General features: G+C 44.5%; 1 protein-coding gene across 1 annotated transcript in view; it reads right to left on the bottom strand.

Moving 5' to 3' along the window:
* The window catches only part of GRB2 (growth factor receptor bound protein 2), an 83,235-nt gene extending 63,197 nt beyond the window's left edge, over window positions 1-20,038 (bottom strand). Inside the window, exon 1 of the mRNA XM_006145814.3 lies at window positions 19,820-20,038. Within this exon, the coding sequence (XP_006145876.1) occupies window positions 19,820-19,897 (78 nt within the window). The 5' untranslated portion in view covers window positions 19,898-20,038. The remainder of the gene's footprint in view (window positions 1-19,819) is intronic.
* Between the last annotated feature and the right edge of the window lie 3,931 nt (window positions 20,039-23,969).

The raw sequence follows: 23,969 nt of genomic DNA, 5'->3' as shown, positions 1-23,969 counted from the left end.
TACCCCCCTATACTTAAATAGAATGCTGAATCCTGGTGCTTTCATATTAATATTTGATAAATAATATCTGTGTAAATGTTTCGGGTCTATGAAGAAGAACCCAGAATTGCTTTATGACATGAGCAATTTTCTTCCTTTTGAAAAAAAGTTTCTTTATTCATGATAGAGTATGTGCATGTTCTCATGAGAGAACGAAAGGGAGACAGAGACAGAGAAACTCTCTGTAGGGGCTGGTCACGTGAGATCTGCTTTCTTCAGTCCTGGAGCCTGCTGAAGCTTGGACCTTCGCCTCTGTGCCCAGTGTGTTTCTGGCTACCTGGGACTGAGATTCGGACAGCAGTCACCGTGTGGGAGCTGCTTCTCTAGCTCAGTGTGTTATCAACCACTGTGTTGTGAAGTTGGCCCGTGCACAAGCAATTTTTTTTCAAATGGTTCATAAAATATATTCTATTTTCTACTTCTCTTGGTCACTTTTTTAACTTTGGAAACTAACACTTAGCTATTATGTAGGTGTACGGACGGTATTCTGGACTATACGCAAACGTGTAAAATGCAATTCATATTCTGGTGGTGGAGAAAATAAAAGACTTAATCCTTCCAATTTGTGAGGTTACTAAAATACTGAAGTTTAAGCTGTTTTCTTTTCCTTCTTTTAAAGTTTATTTCTTCTAGGAGAGAAAAATGGGTGAAAGGGTAGGGACAGGATTCCTGACAGAGTCCCAGATCACAGGCACGTGCACGCCAGGCATTGGGCTTCCCCGGGGAGATGCCGGCACACGCACACAGAACCCTTCCCATGCAGGTCCAGGTGCATCATACTGCGCTACCTGGCCCACGTATTGGCAATTTTCAATACATAGAAGTTTCAGTTAAAGGTAGCCCCACTGAAAACTCTATTCTGCATTTTCTACTTACAAATATAGGAAGAAACCTACTTCCACAGATTATTTTTTTTTCTTCTTTTTTGGAGAGGTTTTTGCTATAGGGCGCGTGCGCTAGCCAGACAGACAGAGAGAGACATAGAGACAAAAAGCGAGAAATCACCTCCCGGGGGGATGGTGATGCCGCAATCCCTTCTCCTCCATTCTCCTCTTGGGATCTTGGGCACGCACGCACACGCGCCCGGCATGAGTTTTAAGCCACTGGGTCCGGGACGCAAACCGCGGTCGACTACGTGGGAGTCCAGCGACATAGCCATTACGCTAACTGCTGGTTCCCCCACAGATTATTTTCTTAATAATGGGATCAGACAAGGGACCTGGACAGTGACACAGCAGTAAAACACGATCTCTGCAAGGCTGTCCCAACTGGGAAAGTTCTGGGTTCACACCTGGAGACCTCCCTGAACGCACCAGGCATATGGATGCCCATAATCCGGGGCTGGCTGAAGCCAGGGATGCAATGTGGCGTCAAGACCCTGTCAAGGTTGCTGTTTCTTCTCTCTCACTCGTGTAAGAAATAAATTTTACCCAAAAAGAAAAAAGACAGAGAGAAGAGAATGGGATCAGAGGCTTAAAGGTTCTGAAGTTTTTGCATATCCCATGTCGCAAAATGACTCACATCTACTTTTACAACGCTGCCAAACACACTGAGAGGCAATTTAACTTCCAAGTTAAGTGTTCTAGGACAGCTACAACAACTCTTCAGAACTGACAGCTAAGCTTTGCCAATACTGGAAACAAAAGCCACAGTCAGTCTGGTATATCTGCATGGACTGGGCTTCTAAATGATCAATACCCATCTTTCACTAGGTCATCCTACTGAAAGACGTTCATCAGAACCTCCAGTGCATATCTTCAGCAAAGCTCATAAAACACCAAGTTATTAAATATTGTTTATATTTTGAATCCTGGTCTTGAAATTGATCTTAGCACTAAGCATAGGACTCTTCATCTTGGAGATCCTCGATAATTTTTTGCTATGACTAATCAAGGTACTCTATAAGCAGTGCTAAGAACACACCAAAATGCTACAACTAGGACATACTCTTATAAAAAGGAAAAAACAAGTAACCAACTAGGTCTAAAAGACATGCATGGAAGACTCTACCCAACAAGAGCAGAGTACACGTTTATCTCAAGCACACAGTAGAACATTCTTGAGAACGGAGCACACTGTCAGTTATGAAACAAGCACCAATAAATCTGAGAGGACTGGGCCAGTCAGTGGCATGGTGGTTAAGGTTATGGATGGAACCCACATGGTATGCAATTGAGTACTAGACCTGGTCACTTGAGGAACATGCCGGATGCGTGTGTGTACATGCCCAAAAGCCCCAAAGGTGGGAAAGACAGAGAAGGGAATGTGGCATAACCATCCCTCTTGGGGGATGCTTTCTTACTTACATCCTCTCTAAGTCTCTCTCTCCAGTTAGTACATGCACCCTCTAGCAAAATTTCAAGAAAGAAAAGAAACCTTAAAGGACTGAAATCTACAAAGTATGCTCTATGATCATGACGAAATTAGAATGGAAATCAACAACAGAAAAAGACATTCACAAATATCTGGGTATTAAACAATACACTCCTAAATTACCAATGGGTCAAAGAAATAATAAGGGAAATTAGAAAATGTTATGAAATAAATTTTTAAAACCTCTTACACTCAAACTTATGGGATACATCTAAAGTAGAATTTAGAGGGAAATTCATAGTTGTAAACACCTATATTAAAAGGAAAAACGTACCACAGTATAGTCGGTTGGGTTTTAGTTACCTATGGTACATTTAAAAATCAAGAATCAAGGCAGGGGGGTGGGGGGTGCCCAGCAGGTAGCGTGGTCGTTGGGGCACTGAATTCCCACATGGCTAATCATGATTCAGGTCCTGGACTTGGTGGTTTGCTTTCTCATTTTCCCTTCCTCTCTCTGTCTCTCTCTGGTCAAATTAAAAAATAAATAATGATGACAAATAAATTAAATGAATAATTCTTAAAAAAAAAAAAATCATGTATAGGGGCCACCAGGTGGTGTGGTGGAGAAGGCAATAAACTTCCACATGGTTGACCAGTTTCAGTCCCAGATATGGCTGCTTGCTTTCTTACTCCCCCCACTCCTGTCTCTCTCAAGCACACATGCTCTACAGCACATTTAAACAATAATAAATTTTAAAAATAAAAAATAAAAGCCAAGTGCAGGGGCTAGCAGTAGCACAATGGTTAGAGAGCTGGATTCCAACATGGTTGACCATCGTTTGAATCGCAGACCCACAAGCACCTCGAAAAATCACTCTGGGTACATGTGTGTGGGTGCCCAAAATCCCGAGAGGAGAATGGAGAAGGGACTATGGTGTGGCCACTCCTTTAGGGGGTGATTGCTTACTTCCCCTCTCTCTGGCAGGCTCACATGCCCTATGGCAAAAAGCTTAAAAAAAAAATAAAATAAAATGCAAATAAAAATATTTTATAAATAAAATTCAAACCCAAAAGCAAGCTATACCAGAATTTTCCATTAGGTTATCTGAGGATATGCAGATAAAAGCATGCCATTATTGCCAGGCCTCTAATATCTAATCAGGGAGGGGTGGGGAGTGAGGGAAAGAACACACAAAAACCTTACATGTTAGTACACAATAACCACAGACTGATAGCTAAGTTTGAAAACTACTAATAAAGACTTTAAAGGTTAACAGCTGTTCAACTGGGTGTAGCTACATTACAATCTCAAAAAAAAAAAAAAAAAAAGGCAGATAAAGGGCGTCTAAACAGCTAGAGTGTGACTGTGTTTAAGAACAACTTAAAGTATAGGTTCTCCTATACCAGTAACCTAAATTTAGGAGACCAATTAAGTCAAGGAAAGTCTCATAGGGGTTAGCATCCACTTCCAGCATTAACAGAGGCCAACAGTCACAAATACACTTGGGTATCTGATGTACACCACATTAGCACAACTTTTCAAAAAATTTAGACAAATTTCAGATTCAAGATATATCCTGGGCTTGGGCTGAAAGCCTAGTGGTCAAGGGCGTTGCATCCTACGTGGCTGACTACAATTTGAACCCCAGGCCCAGAAGCCTGAAAAACGCCCTGAGCTCACATGCAAGTCTGCCCAAAATCTCAACAGAATGGACTGAGAAGGGACTGCAGTGTGACCGTGTTCTACTGGGGGGGTGTTCTCTCTCTACACCTGTCTCTCCACCATTCTCTGGCAAGCACATGCACTCTCTGGCAATTAAAATAATAAATAAATAAAAGACTAGGGCCAGCAGGCAGTGTGGTGGTTAAAGCCCAGGCTGACTACAGTTCGAGTCCTAAACCTGATGGCTTAAAAATCATGCCAGGCATGCATGTAAAAGTGTCCAAAATACCAGAAAGAGAATGGAGAAGGAATTGAAGCATAGTCATTCCCCCTTCTCCGTGACCTATCTATCTACATTTCTTTCTATCTATTTCTCTCTCTCTCTCTAGCAAGCACATGCAATGTACCCTATAGCAAAAGCGGAAAATTAAATAAATAACTATAGCTATAGTCATTAATGTCTTCCTCATTAGAGAAAATCTGAACAGTGGTTTTCTTTGAGAAGTGACTATCATATACATTTTCTTTTTTTTTTTTTTTTTTTTGGCGAGATTTTCACTGTAGGGCGCATGCGCTCGCCAGACAGACAGAGAGAGACATAGAGACAGAAAGCGAGAAATCACCCCCCAGGGGGGATGGTCACGCCGCAATCCCTTCTCCTCCATTCTCCTCTCGGGATCTTGGGCACGCACGCACACGCGCCCGGCGTGAGTTTTAAGCCACCGGGTCCAGGACGTGAACCGCGGTCGACTATGTGGGAGTCCAGCGACATAGCCATTACGCTAACTGCTGGTTCCCTATCATATACATTTTCTAATGACAGGTGAGACAATGAATTTTAATTGTAGGAGGGCACATATTCTCACCAGAAACAGAGAGCAAAAGTAAGAGACAAAACATGCCCCAATGGGTGTGGTCAAGTCGCAATTTATTTCCTCCATTTCTCCGTCCCATCGGGACTGTGGGTTTGTGCACACGCACTGGTCAAGCTGCCAGGCCAGCACTCAAACTGCATTTGGCAATGTGGAACCCAGCTCCCAACACACGGCGCTACGCAACTGTGTGTCAGGCTGGGCCTATTCACTCACGGAATTATTTTGCATTCAATTTGTCAGAGGATGTGTGTACTTGCCAGGGAAAGACAGAGAAATAGGGAGAAAGCACACCTCAAAGAGACATGGGGTCACACCACAATCCCTTCTTCCCCATTTCTCCACTATGTTGGGATTTGGGGCACACATACACATTGATGTGCCCAGCATGCTTTCAAGCCACTGGGAGAGGACTGTGCAGGTGGTCACATGGGATATGGCTCTCCTAACTACCAGGCCACGGGCCCAGCCCAATTTATTAAAATTTTTTAAAAGTTACATGGGTAACATGAAGAAGTATGACCTAACTTTCTTTTAAACTTCTTTCCTTCCTTTCTTCCTTCATCTTTCTTTTTTTCTTCCACTCTTTCTTATTTTTTTTTAAAGGTTTTTGCTATAGGGCGCGTGTGCTCGCCAGACAGTCAGAGAGAGACAGAGAGACAGAAAGCGAGAAATCACCCTCCAGGGGGGATGGCCATGCCGCAACCCCTTCTCCTCCATTCTCCTCTCGGGATCTTGGGCACACACGCACACACACGCCCAGCGTGAGTTTTAAGCCACCGGGTCCGGGACACGAACCATGGTCGACTACGTGGGAGTCCAGCGACATAGCCATTACACTAACTGCTGGTCCCCCACTCTTTCTTTTTAAATAGTTGCTGGAGGGTGTGCACGCTCACCAGAGAAAGAGACACACACATACAGAGCAACCCCAATGAAGCACGTTCACGTTGCAATCCTTCGCCTCTCTATCCTGTCGGGATTTTGAGCATGCACACACAAGTGCCCAGAGTGTTTTTCAAGCCTCTGGGGCTGAGATTCAAACCGCAGTCAGCCATGGAGATCTGATTCCCTTAACCACCAGGCCACAGGGCCAGTCTTCCTATTTTCAAGTTAGTTTATTTACTCCATGAGAAAGAGACAGAGGGAGTGAGGAAGAGAGGAAAAGAGAGAGAGAGAGATGTACCCCTAAAAGTGTCTTCACACCACGATCCAACTCAAGTCCCAGCCAGTTTGGGGGCATGTAACACACCTAGCAAACTCAGAGAAGACCCTGGGGTCCAAACTGAGGACTTGTACTCATGGGCCTAGCTGTGTTATCACTGCACCACCACCTGGCCACCCAACTTGGCTACTAGTTGTCAGAAAAGTCATGATGCATTTTTGCATTAAAAAAAAAAACATAGAAAAATACATCACAACTTTTCTGATGACCCAATAAATGATTCTAATAAACAATTTAAAAAGAAAAAAATAGACATTTGATTTGTTTCCTTTTTTAAGTTGTTTATTTAATTTTTAAAATTATTATTATTTTTAATTTGACTGGAGAGACACAGAAAGAGAAAGAGAAAATGAGAAAACAAGCTGCCAAGTCCGAGACTTGGACTGCAGTCAACCATGTGGGAGTCCAGCACCTTAACCACCATGCCACCCACCAGACCCCCATTTCTTTTTTTAAAAAGATTTACTTAATTTTATTTATTATTATTATTAATTTTCAGTTTACTATAGGGCACGCACACTTATTAGAGAAAGACAGAGGGAGAGGAGGAGGGAGGAAAGGGAAGTGAGAAAGCAAGCCACCAAGTCCAAAACTTGAACTATGGTCAACCATGTGGTAATCCAACACCTTAACCACCATACCACCCGCTAGCCCCATTTCTTTCTTCTGAGAGAGAGACAGAGACAGAGAGACAGACAAACGGAGACATCCCAAGCAGGTCTATATGCCACAATCCATCTCCAATTTCAGCCAGTCCAGGTCACTGGGTTGTGCATGGAGACCCCATGTGCAGAGCAAGGTCCCGGGGTGCGAACCCAGGACCTGTCTCATGTGGGTCCAGTTGCATTACCACTGCACTATCGCCTGGCTCCATGTTTGATATTTTGATGCATAATAGATTACTAAAATCCAACAATTATAATTTTTAAAAAAATTGCCAGGGAGGCATACACTCTCCAGAGACAGACAGAGACACATCAAGAGCAAGACAGCACCTCCAGTGGCAAGGCCGTGCCGCAGTCCCTTCCCCTTCACCCGCCTCCCTTCAGACTCGGGGGCCCACGAGTGCACACGTCCAGTGTGTTTGAGATTTCAACTTGCCAGGGCCAGATTCAAACTACAGTCAGCTGCATGGGACCACGTTCTCTTAACCACTAAGCTTCAGGCCAGCCCTCAAGTAACAACTTTTCATCTTTTTCTCTCGATTTTTTTTTCAAAGACAAACATTTTGTAGAAACTGATACACAATAAAACACAAGCCTGACTGAAGTTAAAAATGAGCAAAAGAAGAATGGGTAAGTAAATCTCTGGAAAACGACAGCCTGGGGCCGGCAGGCAGCGCAGAGGTCAGATGCAGTTACCTGTGAGGCTGACCCACCTGGGAACATGCCAGTTTGGCATCCAGAGACCTCTCTCCAGGACACTGGACACGGTCAGGAGCTGGCTGGGGGTAGGTTATGATATCAAGACTGTTGGGGAGAACACTTTCCCTCTTCCTCCCTCTCTCTGGCTCGTGGAAGAAAAAAATGAACAAACTTAGGGGAAAAGATATGCCCAAGTCCCTACAATTTGGCTGCATTAATAATTTTAATTCAGTCTGGGAACTCACCTCAATTGAAAGTAAATACATAACAAAGCACGCAACACTGCCTTCGTTTCGGATGCAGGAAAAGGTTAGCTAGACAAAACTAGAAATCTGGGCAGCAAGACCAGTTTCAGGGCCAATCTGTGTATTTGAGAAGAAGAGAGCTGGACATGCTTCCAGTTTGTCATCACACATTCTGCCCGGTCTATGAGATTACAGCCCTGGTCGACCGAAACGATGCTGTCCTGCTGATGACAACAACAGTTTGTTTTTGTTTTTAAGAACTATTTTGTTTTTATTTATTTATTTGCTTACTTACTTACTTACTTATTTTAATTTGACCAGAGAGGAACAGAGAAAAAGAGGGAAAATGAGAAAGCAAGCTGCCAGGTCCAGGACTCAAACCACTGCAGTTGGCCATGTGGGAGTCCAGTGCCCTTAACCACCACGCCACCCACCGGCCCCACCAACAAGAATTTTAACATGAGGCCCAGCTGCAGCAGCGCAGGTGCAGAGGGGCTGCTACACTATGTTGGAGACCATCTGAGAAGGCCTGGGGTTGGCAACCCAGGTCTAGCTGAAAATGCCTGCAAGCCCACGATCCTGGCTGGTGCAAGGCTAGGAGAGTGAAGAACCTGGCAAGGATGCTTATCTCTTTCTTCCCACTCCAATGAAGGAAATAAACAGCTTAAATCATCTTAAAATGAAGCACATTTGTCCCATAAAGCTATGTACAGTAACTTTTTCCCTTGTAAGAAAACAAATGAGCCCTAAAATGTTTGTCAATTTATAAACTGACATCTGGAAAACTACTGTAGTGTTTTTGATTTCTATTGCTTTTCTGATTATAAAACTAACACATTCTTGTAAAAACACCTATCCATTACAGAAATGCATGCTACTGAAAGTACAAGTTCAGATCAGACAACGGTGTGGTAGTGAAGGTGGCTGGATCCCACATGGCCAACTGTGCTATTTGATTCTGGGATTTAGTGGCTTGAAAAACATGCCAGGCATGTGTGCATGCTTGCCCAAAATCCTGAGAGGAGAATGGAGAAGGGACTGCAACAGTCATCCTCCCTAGGGAGTGCTTTCTCACTTTTTCTTTCTCTCTGTCTCATGTAGAAGCCCTAAGCAAATAAAGAGATAAGGAAAACATTTGCCACAGTTCCAACAGAGAAAACAACTGTTAACAGCACAGTGGCCTTTTCCTTTGCACTACAGTAGCGTACGGAGGGTCTACAGTACACGTACAGAGGACACTTCGCTAAGTTACTCGACCTTTTCTCAAACGCTCTCTGTCGTTCCCTGGTGTAAAAGCTAACTGTCTGCAGCATAAACTACACAAAACCTAGTTTGTCTACCTTTCCATCCTTTCTCAAATGTGAGTTAGGATGGATGGTCCGTCTCTAGCAGAGATTCATTTACTCAGAAAAAGTACAAATGGGGGCCACCCACAAAGCCTGATTCCACAGGGACAACTGCTCGATTCAAATCTCATTCCAGCACCTTGGAAAACACGCTAGTTGCATGTGTATGTGCACCCAACGCCTACACTCCACGGGATGGGAGGGGGGGTTCTCTCTTTATCCATCCCTCTGGCAAGCACATGCTCCCTATGGCAAATTTAAAAAAAAAAAATAAAAAGAAGGACCAGCAGATGGAATAATGGTTATGTTTCCAGATTGCCATGTAATCCCATGGTTCGAAACCTAGATTCAGTGTCTTGATACTCACAATGGGTGTGGGTGTGGGTGTGTGTGTGTGTGTGTGTGTGTGTGTGTGTGTGTGCGCGCATGCGCACGCTCAATATCCGGAGAGGAGAATGGAAGGGAAGGGTTTGTGGCGTAGCCATTTCCCCTGGGAGGTGATTTCTTGACTTGTGCTCTATAACAAAAATCTATCTTTAAAAAAAAAAAAAAAAAAAAAAAAGGGAAAAAGAAATAAGCTGCCTATGTCGCTGGACTCTCACATAGTCAACCATGGTTCGCGTCCCGGACCCGGTGGCTTAAACTCACGCCGGGCACATGTGCGTGCGTGCCCAAGATCCCAAGAGGAAAATGGAGGAGAAGGGATTGCGGCGAGACCATCCCCCTGGGGGGTGATTTCTCACTTTCTGTCTCTATGTCTCTTTCTGTCTGGCGAGTGCACACGCCCTATAGCGAAACCTTTCAAAAAAAAAAAAAAAAGGAGGGACCAGCAGTTAGTGTAATGGCTATGTTGCTGGACTCCCATGTAGTTGACTACGGTTCGAGTCCCGGACCCAGTGGCTTAGACTCACGCAGGATGCATGTGCGTGCGTGCCCAAGATCCCGAGAGGAGAATGGAGGAGAAGGGATTGCGGCGTGGCCATCCCCCCAAGGGGTGATTTCTCGCTTTCTGTCTCTCTCTCTCTGTCTTTCTGACAAGTGCATGTGCCCTCTAGCAAAAAGCTTTCCAAAAAAAAAAGGAAAAGAAATAAAATGGACTAAAACTACCTCTATAAATACATTCCAAATTTCTCTGCCATCGAAACTACGTATTAATTTAACCTGACACTATAAAGCAATTTAATCACATGAAAGAATAGCACAAAAATGTGCCTCAGAAAAACTATGTCGAGCATCTGAGATACAGAGTAAAGATGTCTAATTGTTCACAAATCTGGTTACCAGTCCTCCAAAATACTGGGAAATGTCCAAATAATGTTCTATTAAGGGAGACTAGAGAATGGAGCAAACATTAGCTGTGTAGTTACACATTCTGGCCAAGAATTATAAGCCATTTTCTCACTTAGCTTAAGTAGGTAACCATTTAGGCCTTTTGGACAATAAGGCAACATACATACCAAAAATCTCTCTTGAGATTACAAACTAAATTAATAGAACAGCAAAATATCCAGCAATAAGAAAATAATTAAGTCAAGTATAGAACGCTAACTTCACTTATCATACAACCATTAAAAACATTTACATGAACACGGAAATTGGCAACACGTTATATTTACAGTCCACTACAATCAGCATTACAAAACGTATGCATAATGAAGGGCCAGCCAATACTGCAGTAGGAGAGGCTGGACCTCACCCGCAGAATCATGTGCCATTCGAGTCCCAGACCTGGTGGCTGGGAAAGCAAGCCAGGTGCATGTGCACGTGTGTGTGTGCCCAAACTCCTGAAGAGAATGGAAACGGGACTTCAGCGTGGGAATCCCCCCCCTGGGGGGTGCTTTCACCCCCCCCCCACTGTCTCCATTTCTGGCAAGTGCACATGACCAACAGTTACAGCAAAAAATTTTTAAAAGTATGCATCATGATAAAACTTGCAAGAGATCAGGATTGACAAAAATACTGAAGTGGAGTGGGATTTATGCAAGGTCTTCTTTTCTACCAATGTATGTTAAAGTAGAAATATCGCTAATAAAAGAATCTAAATATATTTTTCTGCCCAGCACTGCTTTTCCAGCCATATATAGTTATCTTGAAAACAGAGCCAATTGGTGATAAAAGTACCGCTGGAGACACCAGGGAAGGTCCCAGTTCGTGTCCTGAGGCCTCCTCGTACCTGCTCGGCCTGTTCCTGGGCCACAACTCCAGCTGGCTGAGGCTGGAGGTGGATCATGGCACGAGGACCTCTGGGAGGTGCTTCAGTTTGTGTCTCACACCAGTGGCTTGAAAACAAAAACACATCAGGTATGCATGTGTACTTCCTCACCCGGGCCAAAAGAAATGTTAGCTGCTGGACCTGTAGCCAAATCCCCATGTGTTTGACTGTGGTTCAAATCCTGGTCCTGGTGGCTTGAAAAATATGCAGGAAGAGGCCAGCAGGTGGTGTAGTGGTTACAGCACAGAACTCCCACATGGCCAAATGTGGTTTGAGTCCCAGACCCAGGGGCTTGAAACTCATGCCGGGCATGTGTGCATGTGTGCCCAAAGTCCCAAGAAGATAATTAAGGAGAAAGGACTGCAGTTTGGCCATCCTCCCTGGGAGGGCAATTTCATCTCTGTCTCTGGTGAGCACTTGAGCCCTAAAGCAAAAAACCTCTTTAAAAAAAAAAAAAACCAAAGTGCAAGGCACTTGTGCTCATGCCCCAAATCCAACAGGATGGAGAGACAGACAAGGGGCTGTGGCATGACTGCACCCACTGGGGAGTGTTCTCTCCCTCTCCCTCTCTCCAGGTCAAGCAAGCACACTCCCAAGACAAATTAAAAAAAAAAAAAAAAAAAAAAAGTATCAGAACAAGAGAGATCAGAACTGCTCTAGCGGCATCAAGGTAGGCTCTAAGCTGTCCTACAAAGGAAAGGAGGAAACACACTGAAGCATTATTCGTAGTATCTCTACAATTTAAAAAAGTTGTTGGGGGGAAAATGGGCCTATTAGTATTGAGACAAGAGAGGACGCTCTCCAGCAGGCCCTCACTAAGGACACTTACAGATAATGAAAGGGTCCTTAATGTCCTTACAGTAAATACCGTGAGTGTCTGCCAAGGCTGTTTCCTCTACCATCTTACTGTTAGCCAGCAGCCTGATCCCAAAGCTCCATTCAGCTAGGGAAATCTGCAAAAAAGGCCCTCACAGGATGCCGTTGTAGGAGCCCCTCTCTGCTTTTAGGCATAATCCCGAGAGAGACGAGATTTGTAATAATGAAGAAACTACTCTTCTTTTGGGGCCAGCAGTTGGCATGGTGGTTAAGGCACTGGACTCCAACATGGTCAACCACAGTTTGAGTCCCAGACCCAGCCTGGAAATCACGCTAGGCACATGTACACACATGCCCAAAATCCTAAGAGGAGAAGGGATTGCAATGTGGCCATCCCTCCACCAGGGGTGATTTCTCACTTTCCTTCTCTGTCTCTCACTGGTGAACACACTCGTCCTATGGTACACAAACAAACAAAAAAAACAAACTAGAGCCAGCTGGTGGCATAAGCTAGAGCCAGCTGGTGGCATGGTGGTTAAAGCAACTGGATCCCACACAGCCAACTGTGTAGATTAAGGCCCAAAGCCCATGATTTGAAAAACATGCTGGGGGTGTGTGCCCGCACACATGCATGCTCAAAATCCCAAAAGGAGGAAGAAAAGGAGAAGAACTATGGTGTGACTGTCCCCCAATAGGGAGTGCTTTCTCACTTTTTCTCTCTTTCTCACCACCCCTCTCCATCTGGAGAGAATATGCACCTTCTGGCAAATTAAAAAAAAAAAAAAAAAAAAAAAAAGACTCCCTTAACAGAGTACCTGAACTTCCTTTAAGGTAAATAAAATGCAAAATGTTAACTATTTACTAAAATAACTTTGTTGTTTTAATAAAACAGATATACGACCTCCTTTAAAATAATTAATACAGAGGGCCAGACAGTACTGCTGCTCCACAGGGCAATCCCACACAGGCGGGTTGCAGGTCCTCATCTGCAGACCTCTCTGAGTATACAGGGTCCACATGTGCCCATGGGCTGGGGCTGGTTGAGGACGGGGGCTTGATTGTGGCTGCAGGACCTTCTTGGTGGTGTTCTCTCCCTCTCTATTGCTAATAGAAGAAATAAACTATAAAGAAAAAAAACTCCAGTCACCTGGGGGCAATTTTTATCCTGTCGGGGACCATTCAGAAAGAAGTCGATGTATAAAATAAGCAGAGAGGAAAAACGATACCATTTTCCCTTACATGGCTCTCTCTAGTTTGACCTCACTTATGTACAGAAAGGCTCTTCAGAACATGGAATCAGGGGACCAGCAAATGGCATAGCAGTTATGTCACTGGGCTCCCATATGTCTGACTACAGTTCAAGTCCCAGACCCGGTGGCCTAAATGCATGTGCATGTGTGTGCAAGAGTCAAGATGGAGAATGAATTGCGGTGTGGCCATCCCCCACGGGCGGTGATTTCTTGTTTTCAATCTATTTCTTTGTCTCCCTAGTGAGCACCCACGCCCTATAACAAAAATCTCTCTCTCAAAAAAAATCTTTTTTAAGAATTATTTGGGCTGGCAGGTGTCGTGGTGGTTGGGGTGCTGGACTGCCAAATGGCTAACATAGCTTCAGTCCCAGACCTGGTGGCTTGCTTTCTCACTTTTCCTCTATTTTTCTGGTCAAATTAAAAAATAATAATAATAAATCAAATTTAATAAAATTATTATTTTAAAAATAATTATTTATTCTTCTTCTTAAATTATCTATTTATTCTTTTTTTTTATTAAGAAAGATTTTTGCTACAGGGCACATGTGCTCGCCAGACAGACAGAGAGACAGAAAGCAAGAAATCATCCCTTGGGGGGATGGCCACATCACAACCCCTTCTCCCCTCTGGATCTTGGACACACACAGACACGCCCGGCATGAGTTTTAAGCCTCCAGGTCCGGGACTCAAACTCCAGTCAACTATATGGGAGTCCAGCGATGTAACCATTACGTCATTTGCTGGTCCCACATTTTAAATTCTTTTTAAAGAGAAGTTTGTTATAGGGAGCATGAACTTGCCGGAGAGAGAGAGAAACAGAAAGTGGGAAATCACCCCACAGTGGGGACAGCCACACCCCAATCTCTTCTCCCCATTCTCCTGAGGATCTTGGGGCATGCATGTGCACACGCACATACTCCCAGCATGTTTCAACTCACTGGGTACGGAACTCAAATCACAGCCGACAACATGAGAGTCCAGCAAGGAAACCATTACACCATCTTTTGGTCCCTATTTATTTATTATTATTATTTTAAGTTTGCTGCAGGCCACGTGTGCTCACCAGATAGAGAGAGAGAGAGAGAGTCATCACGCTGGGGACTTGAACCGCAGTCGGTCTTGTGGGAGTCCAGCCCCTCAGCCACCACACCATCTGCTGGCCCCTTATTTATTTATTTTTATTTTATATATTATTTTAGAGGTTTGTGCTATAGGGCATGTGCATTTGCCAGAAAGACACAGAGAGACAGAAAGTGAGAAATCATACCCCGGGGGGATGGGCCACGCCGTAATCCCTTCTCCTCCATTCTCCTCTCAGGATCTTGGGGATGCGCACACACACGCGCCCAGTGTGAGTTTACGCCGTCAGGTCTGGGACTCGAACTGTGGTCGACTACATGGGAGCCCAGTGACATAGCCATCACACCCAACTGCTGGTCCATTATCCTTTTTTTTTAAATTTGCTATGTGGGCACATGCGCTCATGAGAGAGAAAGTTGCCAGGTCCAGGGCCCAAACTACGGCTGACCATGTGGGAGTTCAGCGCATGCCATCTGCCAGCCTCAGTCAACAAGATTCTTATCAACAGGCAAAGAAATGCTTCTACGAAGAATACTAAGATATTAAAATAGTGACAAAAAGAAAAACATTTCTTCTACTTCTTGTTAGGGTTGGATCCTTCAGACACCTAAAATGAGACTGGGGCCCTGAAATTTAGGATTTACAGCTGTTGTGAAAACAGTAACCAACCAAATAGGATCTGGCTCACAAAGATGATAATCAATGGCCATTTTCTTCTCAGTTAAACAGAGACTTATTTAAATGTCCCTAGCTGAAAAGCAGAAATCCCTCCATTTTTCCTTTCATCATCTTTCAAACGGGTCTCCTTTTATGGGTTCTTGGTATCCAGAACTTACACAGGTACTTAACTCACGACCAGATTTCCGCAACCTTCAAGCGTGGGACTCCTGGCTTCCCTCCCTGTCACTCCTTATACATAGGGAAGACCCTCATCAACAAGAAACCTTCCAAGGCTTCTCGAAGATGAGATCGTACTTACTGGGTTTTGCCTATCCAGCTCCGATTCTACCTTATTTCCTGTCACGTCACAGTCTAGACCTTTATTCTAGTCCTCTTATCTCAAAGACAACAAGCTCCATTTGCCCCACCCCCTGCCTTGAACCAGCTCACAAGGTCCAGTTCAGGTCACATCTCTTGCGCTCACCCTTCTCTGCCCTCAGCGCTCACCAGCCTCCTGAACCACTCTAGGGGTGAGTGAGCAACACTGTTCTAGCTTTCCGTCAAGTATCCACCCACTTCTTTATTATCATTATTTATTTACTTTTTTTTTTGGTAGAGAAATTTTTGCTATAGGGCGCATGCACCCGCCGGAGAGACACACAGAAAGACAGAAAGTGAAAATATCACCCCCTGGGGGCATGGCTAGGCCGCAATCCCTTCTCCTCCAGTCTCCTCTCAGGATCTTGTCCACCCACGCACATGTGCGACATGAGTGTTAAGCAGCCAGGTCTGGGACTCAAACCGCAGTTGACTACATGGGAGTCCAGCGCCGTTACCATTATGCCATCCACTGGTCCCAAGTATCCTCCACTTCTAAGAATTCATGATCTTGGATAGATCATTTAACCTCTATAAGCCATTTCCTAGTCTGTAAAATGGGAAGTCTGTTAAGGGACTTTAAAAGATCTTTTCTTGTTCTAAAAATCTTGTAATTTTACATACTGCCTCCTATGGTTTCACGTGTTGTCTCATTTCTCTTATTTGATTTTAGAGCTCTGAAAAGAGAAAGTACATCTTATATTTCTCCTTGACTCTCACAGCAACGTGGCCCAGGATCCGGCTCAGAGTCACTCAGTAAGTGTGACACTGAAACAGGTCAAGCAGCACTGCGAGGAAGGTGGGCCAAAGATCTGACTGTGAACTCCAGGCCTATTCTGAGGTCGTTTAGGAAACGGTAAAAGTAGTTCATGCAGAGTCAACCTCCACGTCTAGATGATCCCAGGCTGGATCTCTTCTAGAGAAGAAGCAAGCAGGACGCTGGCTCTAGAACAGAATGAGCAGAGCCCAAATGGTCTCTTAAGTCCTATGCAATAGTATCTGAAGCATGTGCACATGAGCCCCTAGATGGCAGCTGCAACTCCTAGGTGCATTATGCCGTCCAGGGTGTGATTATTCAGGGGTCTTGTCGGTGGAGAAGCTCTGGTACTATCTCAAGCCTGTCCTAACACAGTGTGGGAATGTAAATCCATTTCTGCCGGCAGGGCCCAAAACCTCAAGAGAAGTGCAATTCCTTCCATGTTTAAGCCCAGGTATCCTTCTCTCCCCTCCCCAAGGAAACAAGAGCTTTTATAAAGCATTCAGTTCTTTAATGTATTTGGAGGCCTTCTAGGCTTCCAGTAAAATGTTTTTATTTTCCTCTTTTCACAGTGTAGTAATGGGTCACTGAAGTAAGGAGGGGGTCTGCTGGAAGACAGGAGTCAATGTTAACTAGAAGTTGGGGCTGGCAGGGGGTGTAGTGGTTACCTGACAGCCTGCTTTCTCATTTTCTGTCTCTCTCTGTGCCTCTCTGGTCAAATGAAAACAAATAAGTAAATAAATAAAGTTAAATAAAATATTTTTTTTTAAAAAAGCAAAAACACTTGCTAGAAGTTAACCAGGAACTCCAAGACAGAGGACATGCCCTTCTGAACTCTGGTCAGAGTACAGGGCTAAAGCCCCTTTCTACCTCATTATCTTGAAAGGAAATGTATCCAGTACCCACAGACACCTGTCTCTCTTTATCAAGAGAGGGCACATATGTCCTTACTCCAGTCAAAGTCCGACTAGTCCATGCTAATCCCAGCCTTTTCTAAATTTGTTTTGGGTTACAACTAGCATCCTAAAGGGTTATCAAATCAAATCAAAAAACACTCAAAAGAATGCAGTTTATTCTTAAACAGTCAAATTAGGAAAACTGTATGTGTGTGTTTTAACTAACATTTCTTAAGACAAAGCACATCCCTCCTCTTCACTCAGCTGTTGAGTTATGAGACAAAGGGCAACTACCGTAACGTCACTGGTTTTTTTTTTTTTTTTTTTGGAATACAGCCATAAGATTACTAACAAACAGCTAATGGCCACTGTTCAAAAGCAATAATGGCATTATGACTTCATATCCCAGTTATCTACCAAAATGGAAAGAACCAAATGTATGTATTTTTCTCTTTCCCGAAAGAAAATCTGAAAATGTGAGCACTGTTTTACTTTCTTCCCCATCTAAAAAGTTCTGGGGGAATGTGAGACAGTACATATCACCATTCCTGGTTAGGGAATAAGAGCATTTTACACTTGTTCAGGAGCTGACCAGTTTAGGGACCAGCAGTTGGCGTAATGGCTATGTCGCTGGACTCCCATGTATGTAGTCGACCAGGGTTTAAGTCCCACACCCGGTGGCTTAAATTCACGCCAGACGCATGTGCATGCGTGCCCAAGATCCCAAGAGGCGAATGGAGGAGAAGAGATTGCAGTGAGTGTGGCCATCCCTGGCAGGGGTGGGGGGGATTTTTTCCCTATAGGAAAAACCTCTTAAAAAAAAAAAAAAAAAGAGCTGACAAGTTTATTCTGAAGAATTTAGAAAATGTTCCTGCTCTAGGTCCATGGCATACTTCAGAGACTATAATCTGGTTAAGTTCTTGCTGAAAAATCTTCAAAAAAAAAAAAGTAAAGACTTCAAGAGCCAGCCTGAGGTGTAGTGCAGAACGCCTGGATCCCCATGGCTGACTGCCCAGTTCAAGCCTTGGACCCTATGGCTTGGAAAATGCCAGATACAGGCGCAAGCGTGTGTGTGCCCAACACCTGAGAAGAGATCGGAGGTGAAGGGATTGTGATGTGGCCATCTCTCCCCCAACTTCTGCCAAGGGCATATGCCCTGTGGCAAATTAAAAAGAGAGAGAGAAGGAAAGACCTCAAACCTCTAGTTTTAATTTGTTGCTTTACAAACTTAGGGAAAAATTTGAACTATCAGCCTTGCAGGTTCAGTGTCTAGTACAGGTTCCATGCCTAGAATATGAACAAACCCACGTTAGTGTTAAAAAAAAATAATAAAAATGTCCAAACGGGTTTCAGCACGGGTAACAGAGGTGGGTACTTCCATGGTCAGCTTTATTTTACGATCATGGTAGGTTACCTCCCGAACACAGCTATCACCTACAGAAACTTGGGCGCGTCCTCTGTCTGCCAGTGGCAGAGGACTTCAGGGGTCTCGGTTACCACTGCTGATTTCTAGCTCTCTAAGAGAGAAACAGAAGACACGTCTCTCTAAAACCTACAGCTGATTCTGTCCGCTTTTTGACACTTCAGTGCTCATCCTGAGAATACCCTCAAAAAGTTTGGTGTCAGAGACAGTTTCGAAAATAGAGGTCTGTGTAACTTAAAAAACACATCTTCTAGAAAAGATCCTATTTCTACATTTCTACTTTCTCTTCATAAAATTCTAAGATTTTTCATCCAGAGGTAGTAAGCAAATGTGTGGCAAATTCCAACAGGACTAAAGCTCAAGGGAAAACGTTAAAACTCGAGACAGAGAGAACACTCCGATATTAAGCTCAAGATTTTTCCTCAGCGTCAACACACTCTTCGATAACACCCACCCTTGTAAAAATAAACTGTACATCCAAAAGGGCAAACTGCTCCAGTCAACTGGGTAAACAACATAATTAACACGTGCCAGGTGGAGAGCGAATCCTCGTGTAAATAGTGGGGCTCAAAATAAGCTGCAAACTGTAAAGAAGCTTATTTTTAAACTGTCAGCAGGTTTCCTTTGTGCAATTAGGAGTTTAATATGGGGTAATTGCTTCTCAAGTTTCTTTTAAAGAAAATCAAAATCTGACTTGTACAACAGCAAGTCTAACCTTATTCTCGAGCCTCCATTTGTTTCTTCACAAAGACTGAAAATACACCGAGGCTCTCTAATGAGTTCTGGCATATACTTCCAACCACCACTCTCAACCAGGAAAATTAATTTCTAACCTACCAGGATCCCCCAGAACGCAAAATACTTAGACTATGTACAATACGGCTAATGGAATATTTTTACATAAATATTTCAACTTCAGGTTTTTTAAAAAGTCCTCTACTTTCTTAAAATAAAACTCTACAAGGTAAATCAATCTACTCATGCTCCCTCCCGCAATCACATCACTCTGCCTCTACTTGAAATTTTACCAGTACCAACACACAGGGCTACTTGAGGCATTCACACAAAGGCAGTTAAAGACTGCGGATCTCACCAACTCTCAAGCCAAACTGAATATTCTGCTCGGCACCTACCTCCAGCTATCCAGATCAAACGTGATGGTAAGTGTTCAAAGTGTGCAATGAGGAAAGAACCACCGCAGCTTCTTTGTGTGTTATCAAAGTGAAAGGTGGCAGACCAAGGAGAGCCATCTCAGCGCAGGGCTCAGCATCGACACTTACCTTGAGGATGTCCCCCCTTTTGAAGCTCAGCTCATCGTCTGCAGTGGCTTTGAAGTCATATTTGGCGATGGCTTCCATTCTGAGCGCTGCTCAGTGCTCAGCAGCTTGAAGCAGGGCAGAAGGGAGTCTTCCCTGCTGAAGCAACCCAGAGCTCTGGGCTCAGCCTCGCCTCTCTTCCGAGACGACGCGCTCCTGCGCTCTGGGACACACAATGCCACCCTGAATCAGAAGAGGGACAATTAAGTGAAGTGGCCAGAATCGAAGCACCCCCGCCCTGCCAATCGGCCTGCTGTCCCAGCCCCCACGCCCCCTGGCTCGGCCTGGCTCAGCCCTCCTCCCTCCCCTCCAGGCACCAGCCTAGCTCTCCTTCCTCTTTCCAGCCTCAGCCCCCAGGCGACTGACAGGCCCGCCGGCCAATGGCGGGAGCTGCTTGAGCTATTCCAGAACACACTTCCTCTTCCTTCCCGCTGGGTGTGCGCGCGGTGTGCAGGAACCGGCTGGAGTCCCAATTCAGTCTCCGCCTTTCCTCCCTCGCCCCTCATGCTCTCTTTGGGTACCAAAAGCACCCCACTTGAGAGAAAGCCTCACCCTGGGGATGGCACCTGACTCTGGTTTAACAGACCTATCTCCGTCCCTCCTCTCTGCCAGCCTTCCTGGTTTCCTGGGAATGATGGCTACTCTACCACCAAAAGCCAGCCATGCAGACTCTGGCCTTGGCTTTCCTCTTTTCTCAAAAAGAGAACAAAACCCAAAAAAGCCTAGGTCAGCTCCCCAAACAGCAAGAGAAAGCGAACCTAGGAACTGCCTTTTCATTCCACTTACTACCATGAGCACGAGGCGCTCTCCCCTACCACACTTCCTGGCCGTTTGCCATCAGCAGCTCTGGTACCCAGAGAACACAGGTATTAGCTCGGAGCTTTTTCCCGGTAGGGGCGATGCTCTTGTATAAGACTCCCTCTTCCCAGAAGATCCCCCAGACTTTGGGGCCCCCCACTAATGCTTGAAATAGATGACCAAGGTTCACCATTCCAGAAATAGTTTCTGCATTATTTCTAACTAGGCTAAAGCAGAGCTGAAGTCCTAACCTGCACCCCAAAGGAGTCCCTTCTTCAGAAGCTGAGCTGCCAAGTAAGCACCTTGTCTGAACAGGACAGGGATGCCAGAAGGTCAAACAGAAGTCCCTCACAGTTACTCTGGACGCAGCTGCTGCTCTCACTACACTGAGGCAAACTGCACTCTGCAGTAAGACAGTTCTTAGAACCCTCAGGTGGTGATCAAGTGATGGCGAGCCAGGGACAGTGCAACCCCTGCTGCAGTTCAAAGTCTCCAGCCAGAAACTGGGGCACTACCTCAGCCTTTGCACAGCTAAAGGAAAATAAAGCCTCATTCTCCTTTGCTCAGTCACCATGTTCATACCTGCTAAACAAAAGCAGACAACACAGCATGAGCAGAAGGGGCAGATTATTTGCGGTGACACCTCTCTTGAATAATTACCACCTAACAGCTCACTTGAGGGGCACAAATGATTATTATTCTTTTGTTCGAAAGTTAACAATTGGGGCATTAATCATGCATAGCTGCAAATGGACTTCTCACAAAACCAGCTGGGAATATTCCTGTTACACCAAGATGAGTATTATCAAGGAGGAGAGAAACCACCTAGTAATTAAAAAAAAAAAAGTCCTCCAAAGTCTGAAAGCCAAACATTCTGCTGCAGGTAATAAACCAAGTCAGTGTTCATCTTTTCTGACCATACCTCAGATACCCGCTGTGGCGCTGGCTGAAATGGAGGAAAGCCAAGGAAGAGCACCAGCAAACACAAAACTATAATGACTGGGACCAGCAGGTGGTGCAGTGGTAAAGGTGCTGGACTCCCACATGGCTGAACGCAGTTCAAGCCCTGGACCTGGTGGCTTGAAAATCATACTGGGTGCATGTGCATATGCGTATTCCCAAAACCCAAGAGAAGAATGGAGAAGAGGAGATTGTGGCATTGCAATTTCCCACTGAGGGTGATTTCTCACTTCCCCTCTCCCTGTCTCTCTCTAGCATTCCGTGGCAAAACCTTAAACACACATACACAATGACTAGTCTAAGAGGATTTTTGTGTATCCTCAGTTGTCCTTTACTTAGTCTCTATGTAGTTATTTTATTTATTAATCAACTATGTAGATAACTTTAAAAGTCAAAGTGTCATAAAGGGTTATGAAAAAGACTAGTTCCCTACCCATACCCATAAGCAACCACTCTCAATGTTGTTTTTAGCTTTCTCTTTGGATATACTTAACAGTATTTCCAAATAATACGCTTGTACTGCTGTTCTCAGTTTACTCCCATTATCTACAGCCAGGAAGGTGAGGACTTAGCTGTCCCGCCCAAGCTGAACCCATGCCCTCATTCCAGTAATATCACGTATTCTGATTTAATCATAGTGTGACATCATGAAACAGTGCTGACTGATGATTTAATGACCAATCTTCCTTTTTTGTATAATCCTACAATTTTGGCTGTCATTAAGAACTGCTTTAAAAAAAAAAAAAAAAAAAACTTGCCTTTCTTTTTTTTTTTTTTCGTTTTTGAGAGATTTTTTGCTATGAGGTGGGTGTGGTCGCCAGACAGAGACAGAGAGATTGGAAGTGAGAAATCACCCCCAGGGGGATGACCATGCACAATCCCTTCTCTTCCAGTCTCCTCTTGGGATCTTGGGCACTCTTGCATATGTGCCAGGCATGATTTTCAAGCCATTGGGTCTGGGACTCAAACCCCATCAGCCATGTGGGAGTCCAGCAATGTAACCACTATGCCATCTGCTGCCCCCCCAGGGTGTTTTTCAAGCTGGTGGGTCCGTGACTGGAACCGTGGAGTTGGCCAGATTGGATCTAGAGCCTTAATCACCATGCTGGCCCAAGTCTACTTTTTCTAGGCTTACTTACTTCTTCCATAGGAGAGACAGGCAGGCACCCCAAAAAGGGCCTTCATACTGACAATTCAATAGCTAAACATGAATTCTGGACCCCATGTGGGTTAAGTTGTGTACACCTGGCCGCAAAGCTATTTATTTCAATAGTCTCTAGGTCTTGTTGAGACTATGAATCAATGATAGGGGGCTGAAGGATAGTGAATAGATTTAAAACTATAAGAAGTTTCATTTTTGAAAAACAAATCACAGGCTAACAGGTGGCATGGTGGTTAAGGGTGCTGGACTCCCATATGGCCGACTACAGTTCAAGTCCCAGACTTAGCTTGCTTTCTCACTTTTTCTCTCGCGCGCGTGTGCGTGCACACGTGCATTCTGTCCCTCTCTGGTCAAATTAAAAATAAGAAATAAAGGAACCAGCAGTTAGTGTAATGTCTATGTCACTGGACTCCCATGTAGTCGACCACAGTTCGCGTCCTGGACCCGGTGACTTAAAACTCACGCCCGGTGCGTGTGCATGCGTGCCCAAGATCCCGAGAGGAGAATGGAGGAGGAGAAGGGATTGCGGCGTGACCATCCTCCCTTGGGGATGATTTCTCACTTTCTATCTCTCTGTCTCTCTCTCTGTCTGGTGAGTGCACGTGCCCTATAGCAAAAACCTCTCAACAAAAATAATAAAATAAAAAATAAATAAATAAAGTTAAATAAAATAATTCTGATGGAAACCCAAAACACTTTATTGTCAAGGCACTATGTAGCAACAGCATAAACTTCTATGCCATAAGACAACTGTTCTACAATCCAAGCAATAGCTTCAAATCAGGATGTTTTTTGTTTTGTTTTGTTTTGAACTTGCTAGAGGAGAGAGACATAGAGAGAAAGTGAGAAAGCACACTGCCGGGGGGGTGGGGGTGGGGGGGGGCACATAGCAATCCCTTCTCTAGTCTCTTGCGGTTTAGGGCAGGCACGCACACGTGCCTGACATGTTTTTCAAGTCACCAGAACCAGGACTCTAACTCTGCAACTGGGACTCGCCACTTAATCACCATGCCACTGGCTGGCTCCGCAGGACAGGTCTCGACACCTGCTTTCGTGCTCCCAGGAAAACACCTGCCACAGGTTCCTCAGAGAACACTTAAAAAAAAAAAAAAACTAAAAACTTGTGTCTCAAGTAATTATGTTCCATGAGCTACACTTTGATAGAAAATTAAATCAATACTTCTGTGACTGTGC

Source organism: Tupaia chinensis, unplaced genomic scaffold (assembly GCF_000334495.1).
Source record: "Tupaia chinensis unplaced genomic scaffold, TupChi_1.0 Scaffold000159_1, whole genome shotgun sequence".
NCBI classification, from domain to species: domain Eukaryota; kingdom Metazoa; phylum Chordata; class Mammalia; order Scandentia; family Tupaiidae; genus Tupaia; species Tupaia belangeri.
Note: the sequence above shows the minus strand (reverse complement) of the source record. Positions and strands in the feature narration are given on the sequence as shown.